The sequence below is a fragment of the Echinops telfairi genome, unplaced genomic scaffold (assembly GCF_000313985.2).
Source record: "Echinops telfairi isolate 266 unplaced genomic scaffold, ASM31398v2 ScPeMD7_18;HRSCAF=68, whole genome shotgun sequence".
NCBI lineage: Eukaryota > Metazoa > Chordata > Mammalia > Afrosoricida > Tenrecidae > Echinops > Echinops telfairi.
The window spans coordinates 71366836-71384768 of record NW_022103915.1 but is presented as its reverse complement, the minus strand read 5'-3'; the positions used below and the strand labels follow the sequence as shown (position 1 = coordinate 71384768).

The 17933-nt window shown below is 38.7% G+C and overlaps 2 protein-coding genes across 12 annotated transcripts in view; one reads left to right on the top strand and one right to left on the bottom strand.

Annotated features, from left to right (window-relative positions):
• INSM2 (INSM transcriptional repressor 2) lies at positions 1-1377 on the top strand (the record flags this gene model as incomplete). Its single annotated transcript, XM_004698943.1, has 1 exon — positions 1-1377. A coding segment is annotated over one exon (1377 nt), but the record flags the coding sequence as incomplete, so codon positions are not given.
• Positions 1378-3439: 2062 nt separating this feature from the next.
• The window catches only part of RALGAPA1 (Ral GTPase activating protein catalytic subunit alpha 1), a 197483-nt gene continuing 182989 nt past the window's right edge, over positions 3440-17933 (bottom strand). For 4 of the 11 annotated variants that reach the window (XM_045287766.1, XM_045287768.1, XM_030885028.2 and 1 more), the window contains 3 exons: positions 13861-13985; positions 6603-6605; positions 3440-4766 (listed from right to left, as the gene is read on the bottom strand). In XM_045287766.1, coding sequence (XP_045143701.1) covers positions 4618-4766; positions 6603-6605; positions 13861-13985 — 277 coding nt within the window. In that variant the 3' untranslated portion in view covers positions 3440-4617. Of the gene's footprint in view, positions 4767-6308; positions 6375-6602; positions 6606-13230; positions 13262-13860; positions 13986-17677; positions 17707-17933 lie in introns of those variants that run through there. The other 7 variants (XM_045287767.1, XM_004698535.3, XM_030885023.2 and 4 more) reach the window with 6 other exon arrangements.

Sequence of the window (17933 nt, the reverse complement as noted above, 5' to 3'; positions counted from 1 at the left end):
CCCGGGCCCAGTGCCAGCCCCACGAAACCGGCGGGCGCCGAGCTGCGCCGGGCGTTCCTGGAGCGCTGCCTCAGCTCCCCGGTTTCCGCAGAGTCCTTCCCCGGGGGCGCCGCCGCAGGGGCCGCCTTTCCCTACTCGGTGGCGCCAGCCGCCGCCCCTACCTCGGGGGAGCAGTTCCTGCTGCCGTTCCGGGCGCCGTTCCCGGAGCCCACTCTGCAGCCGGACCCCGCGCCCCTCGCGGCCGCCCTGCACGGCCTGAAGCGGCCGGCCGGCAGCGAGCGCCGCGCCAAGTTGGCTCCAGGCTGCCCGTCGGGATTCGCGGCCGCGGGCGTCAAGAAGCCCAAGGCGATGCGGAAGTTGAGCTTCGCGGACGAGGTGACCACGTCCCCCGTGCTGGGTCTGCGGATCAAAGAGGAGGAGCCCGGGGCGCCGGCGCGGGGCCTGGGGAGCAGCCGCACGCCACTGGGGGAGTTCATCTGCCAGCTGTGCAAGGAGCCGTACGCGGACCCCTTCGCGCTGGCGCAGCACCGCTGCTCCCGCATCGTGCGCGTCGAGTACCGCTGCCCCGAGTGCGACAAGGTCTTCAGCTGCCCCGCGAACCTCGCCTCCCATCGCCGCTGGCACAAGCCGCGTCCGGCGGCCGCGCACCCCGCCGCGGCCTCCTCCGCCGACGAGCAGCCGCCGCCTTCGTCGGGCCCGGACTCCGGGCCCCTGGCCTCTCTGCTGGCGGAGGGGAAGGAGAACGGCCGCGCCGAGCGGACTGCGGATCAGCACCCGGCGGCCAGGGACAGCGCCGGGGCGGATCAGCACCAGGACAGCGCCCCGCGCCCCGGCCTCCAGGGGCTGCCGCACCCCGAGCCGCTGCGGCCGCAGGTCTCCTACGCAGAGGGCGTGTTGGGCCGCCGCGGGCCAGGGCCGGGCAGTGCCAGCGGGGGCGGGGGCTCCGACATCTTCGTGTGCCCCTATTGCCACAAAAAGTTCCGGCGCCAAGCCTATCTGCGCAAGCACCTGGGCACTCACGAGCCGGGCTCGGGCCGGGCGCTCGGGCTGGGCTTCGGCCCGGCTCGCGGCGCTGCCCTGGCCTTCGCTTGCCCGCTGTGCGGGGCGCACTTCCCGTCGGCGGACGTCCGGGACAAGCACCGGCTGTGGCACGCCGTCCGCGAGGAGCTGCTCCTGCCGGCCCTGGCGGGGGCTCCCCCGGAGGCACCCAGCCCAGGCGGGACCGCAGACGGGGCTGCGCAGCAGATCTTCTCGTGCAAGCACTGCCCGTCCACCTTTTTCAGCTCCCCGGGGCTGACCCGGCACATCAATAAGTGCCATCCCTCCGAGAGTCGGCAGGTCCTGCTGCTGCAGATGCCGCTGCGGCCCGGCTGCTGAGGTCCCGAGACTGGAGCCCTCGGAGGTGGCGAGGTTGGCCTGGGAGGGCTTTCTTCAACTTGCAAGTTCACCTTCTCTGTCGCTGCGGTGTTCTCTCTCCCCTAACACTCTTGTATTTTCCCAGTCGCTGTCCGCTGAAAGAGCGGACAGGAAAAGGTCAAAGCCCTCTAGAGCAGGTTTGTGTACGGTATACACATTCCCCTTTCGGAGCCGGTCGGCTTTAAGTCCTTTTCACTTTCCCCACGAAATGGGATTTCACCCACAGGCAACGGCGAACCTAACGAATCCTGTATGCCTTGTAATTCCTATGGAAAGTCGCAGTGAATGCGTGCATGGCTCAATGTCTACGGAGGATTCTAGTTACCCGAAGTGGTAGTCACTCACGTTTTTTCTCTTGTCCTCGCAGGCACTTACATAGCTGTCTCGATAGGGCCAGATGATCTTGCGTGTATATTCTGTGAATTAAAAGTTTTGTGATTGGTGCCAAATTTACAAGAGGAAAAATAAGATTAAAGACCTGTGTCTGGCGATAGAAAATACGAAATGTTTGCTGCTTTGGGGTGTGTGAGATTTCCCCCGTAACTGCTCCCCCCACCCCAATTATATGTATTACACCTCGTTCAGATATTAGTGTGTGGAGATGAAGAGGCTGCTACCTGACTGGAATCAGGAGTTAAAACTGAGACAACCTCCCGATCATTTACCTTCTGCTACTTTGTATGCAGTATTCGGGAAGGGCTGCTTTAAACCTCTTTAGTCTTTGGGGGGGAACCTAAGACTCATTTACTCAAGTTTGTTCGACACCTATTAATTATCATTCAAACTGTTCAATGCTTCTGTTGTAAATCTCATACTGTGTATTATTTATGAAACTATATTCAGCTTAAAGATGTTAATACCTATAATCCACTATGAAATGGAATGGCAATACATTCAATACTCAATACTTTTTCAGCTGCAAGTTGTTTTTCAATTGCTTTTTGTAAAGCATATTCAGTGTACATTCTGAACCTATGCCCCAGTAACGGGAATGTGGTGCACTGGCCAAGCAAGCAGTGCTTGACTGCTCATACTTGTAAAATGCTTACCACCAAATAAATTTACATAGCATGAACTTCGTTGTATTCTGTGTTTCTCTTAACAATTTCATTGAACACAGCCTACTTTCAAAGCCACATTTCTTATCTGCCCAATACCAGCATTCTACTCACTTGCTTCTTTTGATAGAATAAATTCTATTTTGCAGATGAATGTAATGGTACAAAAATACATAGGGAAAACTGTCTTTTAAGTACAGTGTACACACTGAGTTCTTCCAAGGGGCAATATGGACTATTCTTTAAATCTAAAAAGACACTTGTTTTCCAACAAATGTAAATCGAAAATAACTTTTAAATTTACTTAAAAATAAAAACTTCAGAACCAAGTGAAATATCTATTTGAAATTGGTCTTTTCACCCCATTTTATTACATCTCATCAAAGTATTAATTGCTCAAAAAGTCATTTTAGAAATGTATAAGTCGTTACTTTTTCCTTTTTAAAATTCTTAAACTTGAAAAAGTAGTTAAATGTCTATACTATTAAATAGTCTAGGAACTCACATACATATATTTAAAGTATAAGCTTTCAATAGTTTTATAAGACTTTAACTTTTATTAAAAACAAAACAAAAGAGCAAGCACAAAGGAAGTCTGAAAAATTGTTTTTCAGAAAAACTCATCTGTACAAAGTTTTGTTCATAAAAACACAGTATAAACTAGAGTGAAATGTAATGAATCAAAGAAACATGAGCTGAGGTACACTGGTGATTTGACCCAGTGCGCTGAGCGAAGTTTTTGACTAGCTCAAACATGCATATTACTTCCGGTGCTTGTACTGACTGTAGTAGGATCTCGGTGAAATAAGTTGGGGTGCAACATGAGAAGGCAATTCAAATTCATGAAAAAAAAATTGACTAAAATAAACTAGTTTTATCCTTTATCTATCTCCATTAACCATATAGCCCTTTACAAATATAAGTATATATGAAACATAAAAGAATCAACACTAATAGACAGGAAATGATAAGAATATTTTTATTGTATTATTAAATATCATGTCATCTCCCCCCCACTGTTACAAATTTGTAGATACTACACGAATGATACATAATTTATATTTTACGGTTTGCCCGTGTGATATATTTACACTTGCAGTTAGTAATGATGTCATGCTACATTTCCTTAGGAGATGCCCATTCCAAACAATATGCGAGCAGCCTGTGACCACTTTATCTAATACAGGAAAATACTTCAGGAGGGTGGAATGCATACTGACCTGCACCTACAAGGTTCAGTACTGAGAATATTAGATTTTATTTAGAATCCAAGGTTATATTCCTTTTTCTTTTAAAATAATATACATAATCTGAGCAACACCTTTACATCAGAAGTCTTTTCTTTCCTCCTTTTACTGCTTAACAAAGTACAGAGATACACCGGGATCTAGTAGCCAATAATAAAGGGCCACAATTTCAAAGAAATGGCATTTGATCGTGATATCACTTAAAATCCGAAACATTAGAAAATTTGTTTGGAATCTAAACATAAATCAAAGTTAGCACAGTGATTTTTCTGATTATTGAACAATAAATGAAACATTTCTTTGGGAAGAAAAGTTAATGCTAAAATTATTTTAGTTGGAATCTGAGATGCTAAAAGATCATTTATTTTAAGTGTTTTATTTTCATAACATAAATAATCTGTACACATCCTGTGTATTTAACAAATTTTGAACTTTTGCTATAATTTTACAAATGCCTAAATTAAAAATTTTACATTTGTTAAAAAAAGGGATATATTTATTGAGCCATAAAACTATAGTGGGACACAATAAATAAAATAATGAGACTACTTGTCCAATTATATTTTGGCTCCAAGTTAATCATGAAATTAAAAGTGAAACTATTTAGACATAATTTTCTAAGATAAAGGAAGATAAAGGGTATAGAATTAAATTCTATGCACCCCTCTAAAAATATTGACAGTCTGGAGTGTGTGTATGGGGGAACCAAACTGAACAAGCAACCCATATCTAAAATATTAAATTACAAATTATTTAAATCCAGTGTTTTCTAAAATAAATGTGCAGGAAGGACCATGCATTTTATGCAGACATGAAGGCCTAACAGGGTTAACACTATGTTCAGCTAAGGTGCTAAGGTGGCTACTGCGCGGATCACTGCAAGGCGGCTTGTCGCCTTAGGATTTATTGGCTGAGCCAGAGGAACGACGCAACTTCATGGACATGCGGCTCTTGCTAGTTCGAGGGGACATTGGAGAGGTCAGATCAGCCCCATCTACCTGCGCTGCTGTTGGAGTTTCACTGGGTAGAATCTCTGGGTAGACGCCTGTGGGAAACAGCAAGACTATTAGTACCAATTATCCAGACTCTCATTCAGTAAGAAGTCATCTTTTTGCTACTGATATGTACCATGAATGCCAAACCTTAATGAGCTCTTCTAAAGGGGAAATTCAAAACTTGTTACAAGAGCCTACAAATACATTTAAAGTACAGTGGTCTGATGGCTCATGTCATCATATTAGCAAGAAAGCAGCCATCTCCAGAGCCAGAATCGACCAGAGAGCTCCCTGGAAAAAAGCAGTGGGAAACAAAATCTTCGGGCCCAAGAAACAGGGTTCCACAGCATGCAGGGAAGGGCTCAAGCAGCAGCTGAGAAAGACCCACTCCTATTCCAGGGTTCAGGGAATAGCAAAAACAGGGTCAACACTGCTTAGGCTTGAAGATACTAGCACCCTCCAAAAAAAGGACCCAGCCCTTGAAGAACATCACCCATGCTAGATGTACGCTTTCCGACGGAGCAAGGGAAGTTCCCGGGGCGATGGGGGGGGAGCAGGAGAGGGCAAGATTCTCATCTGAAAGTCAGTCAAAAAAGATGAACTGACCCCAGAAAGTACTTTAAGTTAAAATTTCCCAGTTATCCTATTCAGAAAGTGAACTATTCAAGGAGGTAAACAGTAAAAGTAGTAGATAAAATTTTTTAATTTTTAAAGGAGCAAAATATGTTCAAATGGGAAAATTCTTTGTGTAATATAAAAAGCCATTATTTCTATGAGTTGTGGTTTTCTAATACATAGCAATAAGAAATAACCTTGCAAATTTTAGGTTCCCAAATTTTTTCTGAATAAAGTGGTTAAATTAAAATTTTAAAAGTCTCAGAAAAAAAAGTAGATCTGCAAACATAACATCATCAATACAAAATTCTGTATATTGTAAGGTACTTTTATCCAGATATTCTGGCTCTTATGGACATGAATTTTTTCTTTATGTGCCCCGCAGGTGGCAGAGCCTTAAACTTCTGAAACATCTCATTACTCAGTAGAGAGACTTTTGACTTCATTGACATATCAGGCTTGGAAATAATTAGGCTATGCACTTTCATATGCTGAAACGTTATGTTTATACTGAAGTGATGAATATTTGGAAGAGGGAAAAAATGATCATAAGGGGTGCATATCCACCATGCATAATTAAGAATGTATCTCTGTAAAACATTTCAAAGTATTTAAGGCTACATGTTATATTAAGACCAAATACATTGCCAAGAATAAAATACTTTGTCACTTAAAATCCACATCAACTGCCCTCTTTATCAAAGCAGATTCTCCAACATTTAGTCTTTTCTGATTTGCTGAGGTTGGCTTTCTAAAAAATAAGCAGGAAACATGTTTCTGTCCACTGTTACTCTCTTGCTGGAGATCAGAATGGTTTTGGCCTGAAACTGGGAAATCTACCGGAGAACATGAATCGCTGGCCCTCACTGGGAAGCACTGCAGGTGGATGGCAGAAGAAGGTGAGGAGCAGTAGCTCATGCTTTTTGAATAACGCATCCTATTCCCAGCCATCAGGAGAGCTCTTCCCACGCTGTTTACCTTGAGTTGGCCAATGTTTTCTAGCGGAGGTTTTGGGAGGAAGAGAACTATCACTGCATTTCTTTCTTTGTTGTGAATGAAGAAATGGAGTAGCGAGCAGAAGTGGGAAAACAAAAGAGAAGATAGATAACGGATCTGAGACATTGTGCAGAATTTTACAGGTGTTAATCGAGAAGCAGAGAGGAGAGTACAAAAGTTTTTTAAATTATGAAATATAATTGGGCATGCAATGCGCTCAGGTGATAATGTTTCACAATGGGCAATGCTTTGTAGATTGAAAATACTATACTTACCAACTAACAGTTTTATAGGGAAAAAGAAAAGAGGAGAAAAGAAAAAGTCTATGAGACATTCTTTAAACATTTATCTTTTCAATGTCCACTAGACTAGTGGTACTGTCCAATATTATACATTTATAACCAGATGTGATTTAAATTATGTAAAATAAAAAGAAAATTCAGTTTCTCGGTAGGTTCACTAACCACATTTCACATGTTCAACAGGAGTTTGTGGTTTGAGGCTAACATACTGGACAACGCAGCTATAGATTACTGCTTTCATCACAGAGAACTTTATTGGAGAACACTGTTCTAGAGCATGCTAAACCCCAAAAATACTTTCCTCAAAAACAGTAATTACTCCTAACTGAGAGTCAATTAAGTTCTTTAGTGTAAGTGGTATACAGCTATTGGTACTTTGTGTTTTAGCAAATGATATTTAGATGCTATAAATAATTTACAGCAGATATGTCTCAACTTTAGATGTAAGGACTATAGAAATACCTATACTTCATTTCATATGCAATTCTCCTTGTGTACCGATTTACAACACCTGAATTATAAAGAATGCTGATGTATCAAATTATATCATCAGCATATCTTTAAAAATTAACGTAAAAAAAATCTACTGACTCCTATATTTGCTTGCCCATCCTGGATATGTTACTAAGACTCATACAAACTGTGTCTAAATCTTGGTAGTATGTTAACTCGATTCCTATATGACATTACTTGCAATAAACTATCAAAAATAAACATGGTAAATATGGCTTTGGGATCTCGATAATTAACGGAAATACAATAAATTGCTATTTATTGTGGTTTTATTTGTATTATTGCCTGACAGAGCTAGTTTAAAACTGCTAAATTTGTTAAAACTTCTAACCATTAATACAGTTTTTAAAATATGTGGCTTTGAAAGCAATGTCACTTAATACTGAACTTGGAGGTAAAGTCATGCAATAGAAAGGGTAGAGAAATGGGTTAGACCAGCAGTTCACAACCTGTGGGTCGCGACCCCTTTGGGGGTTGAACAACCCTTTCACAGGAGTCGCCCGATTCATTACAGTAGCAAAATTACAGTTATGAAGTAGCAACGAAAAAAATTTTATGGTTGGGGTCATTACAACATGAGGAACTGTATGAAAGGGTCGTGGCATTAGGAAGTTTGAGAACCACTGGGTTAGACGGATCTAGTTAAATGCCAAATCTGTCATTTTCCTAGCTGTTTGATCTTGGACAAACTGACAATTTTCTTGTTTATAAAATGAGGACAACACTAGTTACTTTGCAGAGCTGTGGAGATTAATGGTTATGTATGCAAAGGTCTTGGCATATTAATGGGTACATTAAAAGCATAGCTATAGTAAACAGAGATGAATAAAAGTCAAATGATTTAGAACAGATGAGGATTAGAAAGTATTTTTGAAGAAAATTATGACACAAATATAAATTTTCAAATGTGGAGAAAACAATATACTGCTATGTTTAGTTTTGGGGAATCACAGGATGTATCTTCTTTTACACTAATATTCCTAAAGCATATAAGCTTATATGAAAGGTTATCACTTATCAAAGAAGCCTTGTAACTTTACTACTGTTAAAGGAGTTGGGAAGTGCTTAGGAGGACATGGATCCACCAGCGAATGCCATGAAGAAGTAATAACACATCATTTAATAGAGCAGCATGGTGATATAAGCAAACAAGCGGTTTAATTTTGAGATATTCAAGAACTATAATCACTATAGATTTACTTAAATCAAATAAATCTTAGCTTGTCATATGTTATGTGTTTCTTACAAATGAGAAAATTGAAGGTGCAGATAATAAATGGCAGAACTAGACTTTAATTCACTTTGATTCAAAAGCCTATACTTCAACAAATAGGAAAAACAGAGCTCTTAAAAAAAAAAGAGAAAAATTTCAACTTTTCATTGTGCAACTATTTCTCTTTTTCTCAACAGCCAACAGTGACTGGACCAAATGTGTAACAGCAATACTGAAGAATGTCGACTTTCATATCAGACAGATCTAAATGGAAATACTGGCGTTATAAAAAACCAGGTAACTGAGTTGCTTTATTTTTCTCTTCAGAAAAGTGATCATGAAGATTACATAAGCTAGTGCATCTGTAGGACTTAACTAAGTACCTGGCACTCAGTCATTCCTCATTTATTATTTTATTACAAAAATTCACATCTGATGTTCAATGTGGAACATAAACCTAGTAATTATTTATTGTCATAAAAGGGTAATGGATTTGATTTAAGAGTGATAGCGTCTGCTTATGGATTAACCATATATAAGCCACATTTCCAAGTTCAAAGTGCTCAATACAACACAATTGGCGGCTTATAATTTCAGGGGAACCTAGTGTGTATAGGAATGTGTTTTACAAAGCATTTAATAAGTTGATGTATAACTTAACCATGAAAGGAAATGGACCTTCCTGTTGTTCCTTACAGATAGTATTTAGAATATTTGGAAATAACTTTCTGCTGCAGGACTAACGTATTTCCTTTTAGAACATTTCAAAGCTTGGGAAGAGGGGCAAATTTCAGATAACTGTCAAATAAGGACAGTGAACTAAAAAGGTTACCACTTGAGGTTTTCATTATCATATTATCAAGTTTATCTCTGATTTTGATGGCACAAAAATTACCTTAAAATCTGAATACTCATTATTATAATATTCCTTTAAACAGGAACTTATACATGAATACATATCATACACACATATAGTCAAACACCAATTAATCATTCAATTAAACATTTGAAAGTATCAAGATAGCTTGCTTAAGCTGTCGACAATCAACCCCAAGGGAGGGATCTACTAGTATAATGACAAGAACAGAGTATTAGAGGCATATTATTCAATAAGCATTCAAAAAATATTTGTAGCTGATGATTATTAAAACACACAATACTAGGAAAAAATTGTGGGCTTATATGTAATGTTGAAATTGAGACAGGTAAGACTCATGACTATTACTATCCAGGAGCCCTTGGGGCACAGTGAGCTTAGCGTTGGGCCCAGCAGCTGTCCCGGGGGAGGAGAGTGAGGCCATGCACGTGCGCAAACATTTACATCGGGAGCGTCCCTACTCGGTCCCACAGGCCTCTATGAATCGGAATCAACTTGATGGCAGTGGGCTTGTGGTTTTTTTGGGTGGGCTGGGGTGTGTACTTTCAACAAAACAGAATCCTATTTCCTGTTAATGGCATTCCATAATTCCTTTTTATGAAAAGACATTGCATTAGAGGAAAACGTTCACTTTTGACCTGTCACAGAATCTCGATTAGTAATTTCATTTTAAAGTTGAGAGTCACAGATGTGTTCTTAAATATAAAATGTTGACTGCAAAACTTTTGATATTTGCCACACACATGCCTGACGAAGATAAAGAGATTTTTTTCCCTGTAACTTTTTTTTTTTTTTTCAGAATAAAGGACAAGAAAAATCTAATAATGTTTTAATGCAGTTAGGGAAGATCAACAAACTGTGACATCACAATTCCTCCCTCAGTGACCTTAGGGGCAAAAGTAATTTCCCTTAAGTATGAGTCTAGAGCCACAGAGTCTATTTTGAGAAATTACAGTTAATAGTTTATGGATCCTACGTGATCTATCAGAATGTTCTTTACATCTGTTTCAATACTATGGGAAGTTACATAGAAAAAGCTCTTTCCAGATTTAAATGTCATCACAGTCGGAATCTAACTACTAACCAGGAAATGAGATCTGGACAATCCTGAACCAAGCTAAATGAACTTAAAACAACAACAACAAGTGTTTTCTCATACAGGCACACATCATATTTTATTGTGCCTTTTCTTTTTAAAAATAAAAAATATATTTTTAACATTGTGTTGAGCACATCTGTCATTTTCCCAACAGCATATGCTCACTTCACATCTCTATATCATATTTTGGTAATTCTCACAATATTTCAAGCTTTTCACAGTTACTGCACACTTAATATAGGCTATAGTACACATAAATATAACTTTTATACACACCGAGAAACCCCCAAAATTGTGTTACTTGCTTTGTTATTGATATTACCTTTATTACAATGGTCTAGAAGGGAAACATTATGTGCAAGGCATGCCTGTACTATTCCACTGAATAGAGATTGTCTCACAGGGCTGGCTAGACACAATATAACCATTGTGTTGGTAATTCTTTAAAAGTTAATTTTAAATTATTACATGAAACTTTTAGTATTATATATCTAAAGGGTACACAGGTGATCTACAGTTGTTTCATGTGCTAGTATAAATCCATCTCCTTGACGTGGTGAACAAATTTGATCATGATATTTAAAAGCCAAAGTGAACCCTCAAAGTACCACACTGTTAAGCAATTTTTGCAAATTGGAAGTCAGGTTGATATCATTATGATAAGGCTTATTTCATATCTTCATCCTTTGACTTATTAGTTGACAGGAAGCATCTTCTGCCTGGAGGGTTTATTAAAAGAAAGTCAAGCTTTGAGATTATTAAAAATAAATATATCATTGTTCAGACACCAGGGTGTTTCTGGTACAGTAGGAAGAGTAAATATTTCATTTCTTATTGGATCAAATTGTGAACCACTCAAGAATTTATATGTTCCATGACTATTAGAGTGTGCACAGAAACAAGGTCAAAATGAATACCCACCCAAACTCACTGCCATCGTCAGTTCTGACACACTGTGACCCTGTAGGGCCTGGCAGAACTGCCCGTGACACTGACCGTATTATTTATAGATTAAAACCCCCCTTAAAAAGGAGGTATACTTGTGAGGAGCGGGGCCAAGTGGGGTTTCTTTCTGTTGTGCACAGTCACTGGAACTCAGAGCCTACTCGGTGACACCTCGCAACAACAGTTCAATGTATCTCCTAAAGTTGTAAAAGTGTCTTCCTGATTGGGACCTTAGAATAATGCAAACACTACATATTCTTTAGAACACAGCCGTTATGGAACATTCCAGAAGCTATTATTTGTAAACCGTCATAATAAATAAAAAGTCTGTTTTGTTGAAAAAGAAAAAGGCATGTCTCTAATTGCTATTAAAGGCAAAGATGATTATTTAGAAATTTATGAAAAAAGTATGTAGCATCGAATAAGTTTTTTTAGCATCGACTAAGTTTTGTTAACTACATACTTTTATTACTATGCAAATGCTCATTAAGTTTTATTTTAGACAACTTGTAGAACAAATAAAGACGTTAAAAAACAAAGCCAAGAGAGCCTGGACTTGATGGCTTCCTTTAGTTCATGTCACAGAAGCACTACACAGTCCCAAATGACAGACTGAGTGTGCACGGCTAACCGGGAAACACTCAGACTTACAAAGGGCTCCAGCAACATGAAAACTGACAGTCTTTATCAATTTAAGGGGAAAAGTTTACTGTAAGATTGTTCAGTTGTGAAACTTATGGCTCAACTACATATGATACACATATGTATTTGAATAATCTGATGCTTCATTAGCTATTAGTAATAATATTGCCGAACATATTTAAGTAGTGCTCATTCTGTTGCTCATTAATTTGTTGTCAATCTTTCTTTTGTCATTATCCTTACTGTTAAATAATTTTACGGAGTGTCAATCCATTAAAGTATATAAAAGACTTACCTCTGTAAGAGATTCAACTAAGCTAATGCTAGGGGCCTTCAAAAAGTTGGTGGAAAAATTCTGTTATCTTTTCATTCCATTTTCCTATAAACTTTTTGAAACTGCCTTGCAGAATTGCTTAGGGCTTTTATTTTAATTGAAAAGGCTCTAATTTTTTTTGTGAAATTATTTTTAAATGGGTAATTTAATAGTGATGGCGAGTCAATGAAATTGACTTAAGTCTCAGTTAAGACATATGGTACTCCTCACCCCACCCCCCCTCAGATAAATCTGGCCAGAAAAGGACTACTGTGCCTTTTAAATGTATTTTATACAAAGACAAAATTACTTAACATAAAGGAAATTTGAAGGCTTTATCATTAACTTCAAGTAGATCCTCGTCTCCGACTTGGAATACTGTTACAAGTGCTCTTTGTGAATGAGGTGCCTGGTACAGAGTAAAGGAGCCCTGGTGGTACAGTGGTTACGTGGTCAGCTGCCATCCACATGGTCAGCAGTTCGACACCACCAGCATCTGCATAGGAGAAAGCCTGGGCTTTCCACTCCCAGAAACCATTAGTCTCAGAAATCCACAGGGCTGTCACTCTAAGTGCATCAACTTGATGGCAGTGAGTGAGTGAGTATAGAGTAAGTCGCATAACAGAAAAGGGTGTCTGATGAATTAGAATATCTAATAGTAATACAATACATTACAAAGTACAAACACAGCTTAGTAGTACTGTTTTTCATGCTGAGAAACAAAAAGGTCAATACAACAAGGTATCCTAACTTCAACCAAGGGTTCTATTATTAGTTTTTGTTTTTAATCCCAGAACCAGTGTTAGTGTTTCATGCAGACCTGGGTTAGTAAGTATAACTGGAAAAAAATTTAGTGACAATTTCTGAAATATTTAGTATGAACCAGAAGAGTGTTAAGCTTGCTTATGGTTTGTGTTGCAAGCGGAGTGGCTTGCTAATTTTCAGAAAAAGAAATGGAAGAGAACAGAGGAGGATGTTTTGGTTGACACTTTGTCTTACCTTCAGATAAACAGAACTGATATTTAATGATCTAAAGAGGGAAAATAAAATAAATGAAACAATCATAAGGAGTGCAAGGAATTACAGAATAGGAAGGCCATAAGTTATTTTCTTATCGATTTCTTCAAAATTAGTTAATTGTAAAAATGCAGTACCCCCTTTTACAATCTTTAAATATTGTAAGACAGATGATTATATCAAATCTCTGTCTATTTAAACCAGTTATTATAGTTTTACTTTTAAGATTCGTGACGATAGACAATATTCTTTGGCATCAAATTGGTTCCTCTACACAGAGTTCAGGGGGGATACATGCTCAACTTGTGCATCTTTGGCAAAAATGTCATTAATGATCCCCTGGGACACAACAGTCATTGTCTACAACTTCAGATAAAATGTAGGTACTTTCATGAGAAATGTTGAGTTTTAAAGGACGTGCATTTAGGTCAAAGAAAGAACAAATACAATTTATAGGCCAAACACTAAGCAATAATGAATAATATTTATGTTTCAATGATGGAGTTTTTTTTAATCACGTGCTCTATTATCTTAAGAGTTTTTAGAGCAAAAGGGTATTGCATTTCAAATTCTAATAACTAACAAGTAACTAATCCTTGCTTTCAATCTTACCGGGATCAGATGGTAAATGATGGTAGGGAGCTGGAGAAAAAACCTGTGCTGCAAAATCTTCAAATGTGGTTGGCTCTAAATGGTGCTGGACGACTGTTTGCAGGTATCGTGCTCTCTCTTCATAGCTGGTTTCCTTCGTTAAGGGGGAGCATAACTGCAGCTTGCATTGGAAAAAACCGCCCTCATCAACAAGTGCTACCCCAGTGCTAAGCCATCACCTTGTGAAAATCATAATTAGTCACTAACTGTTCTGGTGTATCATTAAAAGTATGGCTTTTTTTGGGGGGGGGCTTAAGGGGTTCTTTATTGATGCTGTCTCAGCCTCCACCAGGGATGGGGAGTCTCTGCCCAGCCCCCAGGTGTTCCCAGACTTGCTATAAAAGTATGACTTTTTAAGAGGGAAAATAAAATATAGTGTTGAACACAGATTTATTCTTAAGCATACCACTATACATGACAGCTTACCAGGGAGATATTTATTAGAAAATAATTATAATATGATTAAACTGTTGGCAACAATTTACTTGCAAAAGGATTCAACTGCCATCAGCTATCAGTCTAAGCTCATCTTATTAATCAGTTTTGAACTGCAGACATACTCTCAAAAGCTGCCGAATAAATATTACAATGATGCTTAAGATACTGTGTTCAAGTTTTGTGTATTATTTTTATTTGTACAGATTTATTGTGGAAAATTCCTGCATATCTTTTTCTTCTAAAAACCCTGCCTTTTCACAACAATGGTTCTCATTTTGAATGGAAGACTACTGTTGCTGTAATCCCCGAATAACTCCATGCGGCTAAGATAAATACATAGCTGAATCTGTATGTCAGGGAAAAATACCTAGTCAATTATAACACTGAAACAAGCAGGAATATTTGCAAGGAGTCCACAGGACTCCTAAATACTGGCTAACAAAGCATCTACAGGGCACTGACACTGACAGAAAAATACTGTACTTCTCTTTCACCACATTTTCTTCTCTGATATTATTGACAAGCAACCAGTACCTTGAAGTGTTGTTGCTTTTGAACAACCCACTCCAGGCTTCCTGTTTCAGCAGGCCTGATTGTGCTGTTAGCACAGACAGGGCGAGAGAGAGAGAGAGAGAGAGAGAGAGAGAGAGAGTGTGTATTTCTGTTGTTCACTAAAGCAACTATGGAAATGGCTGTCAAAATGTAGAGCAGCAGGCAGCAACATACAATTATCAGGAAAAACTCACATGCTGACTTCATGTCCTATAGTTCCTGAACTGAGAAATCAGTTAACCTTTCTTCTACAACTTTTAAAAGTTTTCCTGCTGAACTCAGTGTGTTATGTTGAGGTTTTAGATAAGACATTTAAATAAGTATGAAGGATAATTAAAATATGCCTATTGGTTCTTCTTTTCTCACTGAATTTCTTCCAAAGCCTATTTTAATGTTTTCCCTCAAAATTCCAAATCTTTTTTGGGAAAAAGAACATTACAGTTCAATTACTGTTGTTCTGCAATTCCAGAAACTGTAGACCAACTCTACAAAGCCAAGACCAAGAAGAGCAATTTTAGAGAAAGCGAAAAATAATTTAAGAATAACCGATAATCCAATAGGAGATACTTTAGTCTGTCTTATTCACAAAATATTATTAAGAGAAAAAAACCAAAAAGCTATAAGATTATACTCATTACATTTCTGACTTAAGATGCTTGTGATTAAAAACCCTTACATATTTTCCTTATATTTCAATTTTTATTTTATGCACCAAATATTAAAAAAAAACTCAATTCCAATTCTTTGCAATGGATATTTTCAATTCTTGCCAGTGGGGCAGAAGTTCCCAAGAATTTCACTTCTGAAATGGGGTGCAATAGGACAAGATACTAGAGTGATCAACAGTAAGGATTTTATGGAAGGATAATATAGACATTTCTGAATCTTAACATTAAAAGTACCAGAACACACTTTTAAGGAGGCTACATGGTTATAAATGGAAGAGGATGAAACTGATGGTTCAATCTAAATAATACCACATATCTCACAACTTGTTGGAAAGTACTTTTTTCATTGGGGGAGATTCACAGCTGCTGAATTTTCTGCAGTTAATAGAGTCCTTTGATTCACAGCAGTGCCCCTTGTACAAAAAATACTGGCCTTTGTGTATTACCAGAAACTAATTTTCTATTTGGCTGAAAAGGGAAAAATGGGGTTATTGCTTCTCCCTCCTACAGAGCTTTTCATTATGCCTGATGCACTCAACTTCTAAGCTCTTCTGAGAAAAAAAATAACTGAAGAGGCAAGAGGTAGAAAAATGAGCTTGTTAGCACATTAGAAGTGAAGTATCTTGGTGGGCCCTAGAAATTCCCAGTGGTGTGTTAACTTATCACTCTATGCATGCTGGCACTGATAGTCTCCCAATTGATCACTCTCTCTTCGCACCAAAGGTGCTGCCAGGAAGCAAAGGCTGAAGGCCCACAGGAGCACAGGCTGCTATCAAAACAAGCTGTTTTTAAAAGTCTGCTTGAATGGGTAAAATGCTTCATGAAAAGTAGGGTGGAGACACCTACCTGCTTTTAAAATGCTCTACTTTCAGAGGGCCTATAAATGAAATATTTTCCTTTATCTTATTATACTTATAGTTTACACAAAAATTAGGCAGAGAGAAAGCAAATGTTAATACGTCTATAGCAGGACGGACAGTTTCAATGTAGTAAGATTTATCAAAGCAAGAACATGGATACCTAGACAGGATACATTTTGGAGAGTAATTCTGTTTCACTATAAAAAAAGATTTAAAATAAAAACTTGGAAGAAATCCCCAAATCAGAGTTATAGGAAATGAAAATTATGCAAATGAGGTTAATTTCCAGTTATAATGCATTTATTTTGTATAAAAAATGCATGATTATCTAACAAAACTCCAATAAGCCTTCAAAGGGGAAACAGTGCTTTCTAGATGACTATTAAAAAGTTCAAGTACCGGCGACAGAGTAAAAGAAAACCGGTAACGGTTGGCTTTAAATGCAATGCAGTGTTCATGATAAACTGTGCCTGAAGCTTTCTTTTGGTAGGAGCGATCTTAAGAAAACATTGTCATGATAGTAAATAATTATAGTTTAAAGTAACTCACCTGCCTAAAGCTAAAAGTATTTATTTGTAGAGATAAAATTCCAAGTTTGGATGTAGTCAAATACACATACAGCAGCACAATTTACGGTACATACATCTTTTCTTTTTTCTTTTAATATGGAAGACATATACTGAAAAGACAAAATGAACCCTAAGTACTTAAAGCACAGTCCCGAGTCCATAGGCAAGGTGCTTTTTGTGACTGAGAGAATGATAAAGTTCCAAATAGTGCTGTTAGTATCTGCAATTGTAACCATAATCCAAAGCAGTTGATTCCTATATCTCCTTGTAATAGGTTAGGCTCTTATTCCTTAAAAGGCATCTCTCTGGGGAAGAGTTATTAGTAGCAACAAAATGAGGGGCATACACAAACTCGATGGCTAGCAGCAACAGGGCAACTCAAACTGTATTCCTACTGTGAGTGCATGTTGCCACTGGCATTGAAATAAAACAACAAAATCTGAAGTGTGTGAGATGGTCAAAACGAAAAGGTTAAACTGACCAAAAAACCCCAAACTAAAAACAGAACAAAAATTTAACACACAGCTCTAAGTTGAATTTTGAAGGTTTTGTCGCAAATTAAAAACAATCCAAGTTAAAAACAACTATAAAACCAACTAGCTAATAATCATTTAATGTGGGAGACTTTTGCCTGGTAGGAATCTTTAATACAGAATGGGTCATTCTAAAGAAACCACACACAGGTGCTACAACCACAGCCACATTTATGCACTAATCCTTCTACAAAGCAGGAAACAGAAAGAAATATTACAATTCTAAAAATAATAGAGAAATATGCATTTTATAACTTAGAGGGTTTATATAGCCTTTCTGCATTTCATTAACACTACTTGACATTTTAGTAACTACTTTCAACTTTAAACTTCCATACGAAATCATTTATGGCATTCTCTGTGTCCAGACCAGCTGTCAAGAAAGGGGGGGTTCAATTTCAGCCTGGTCTTAGG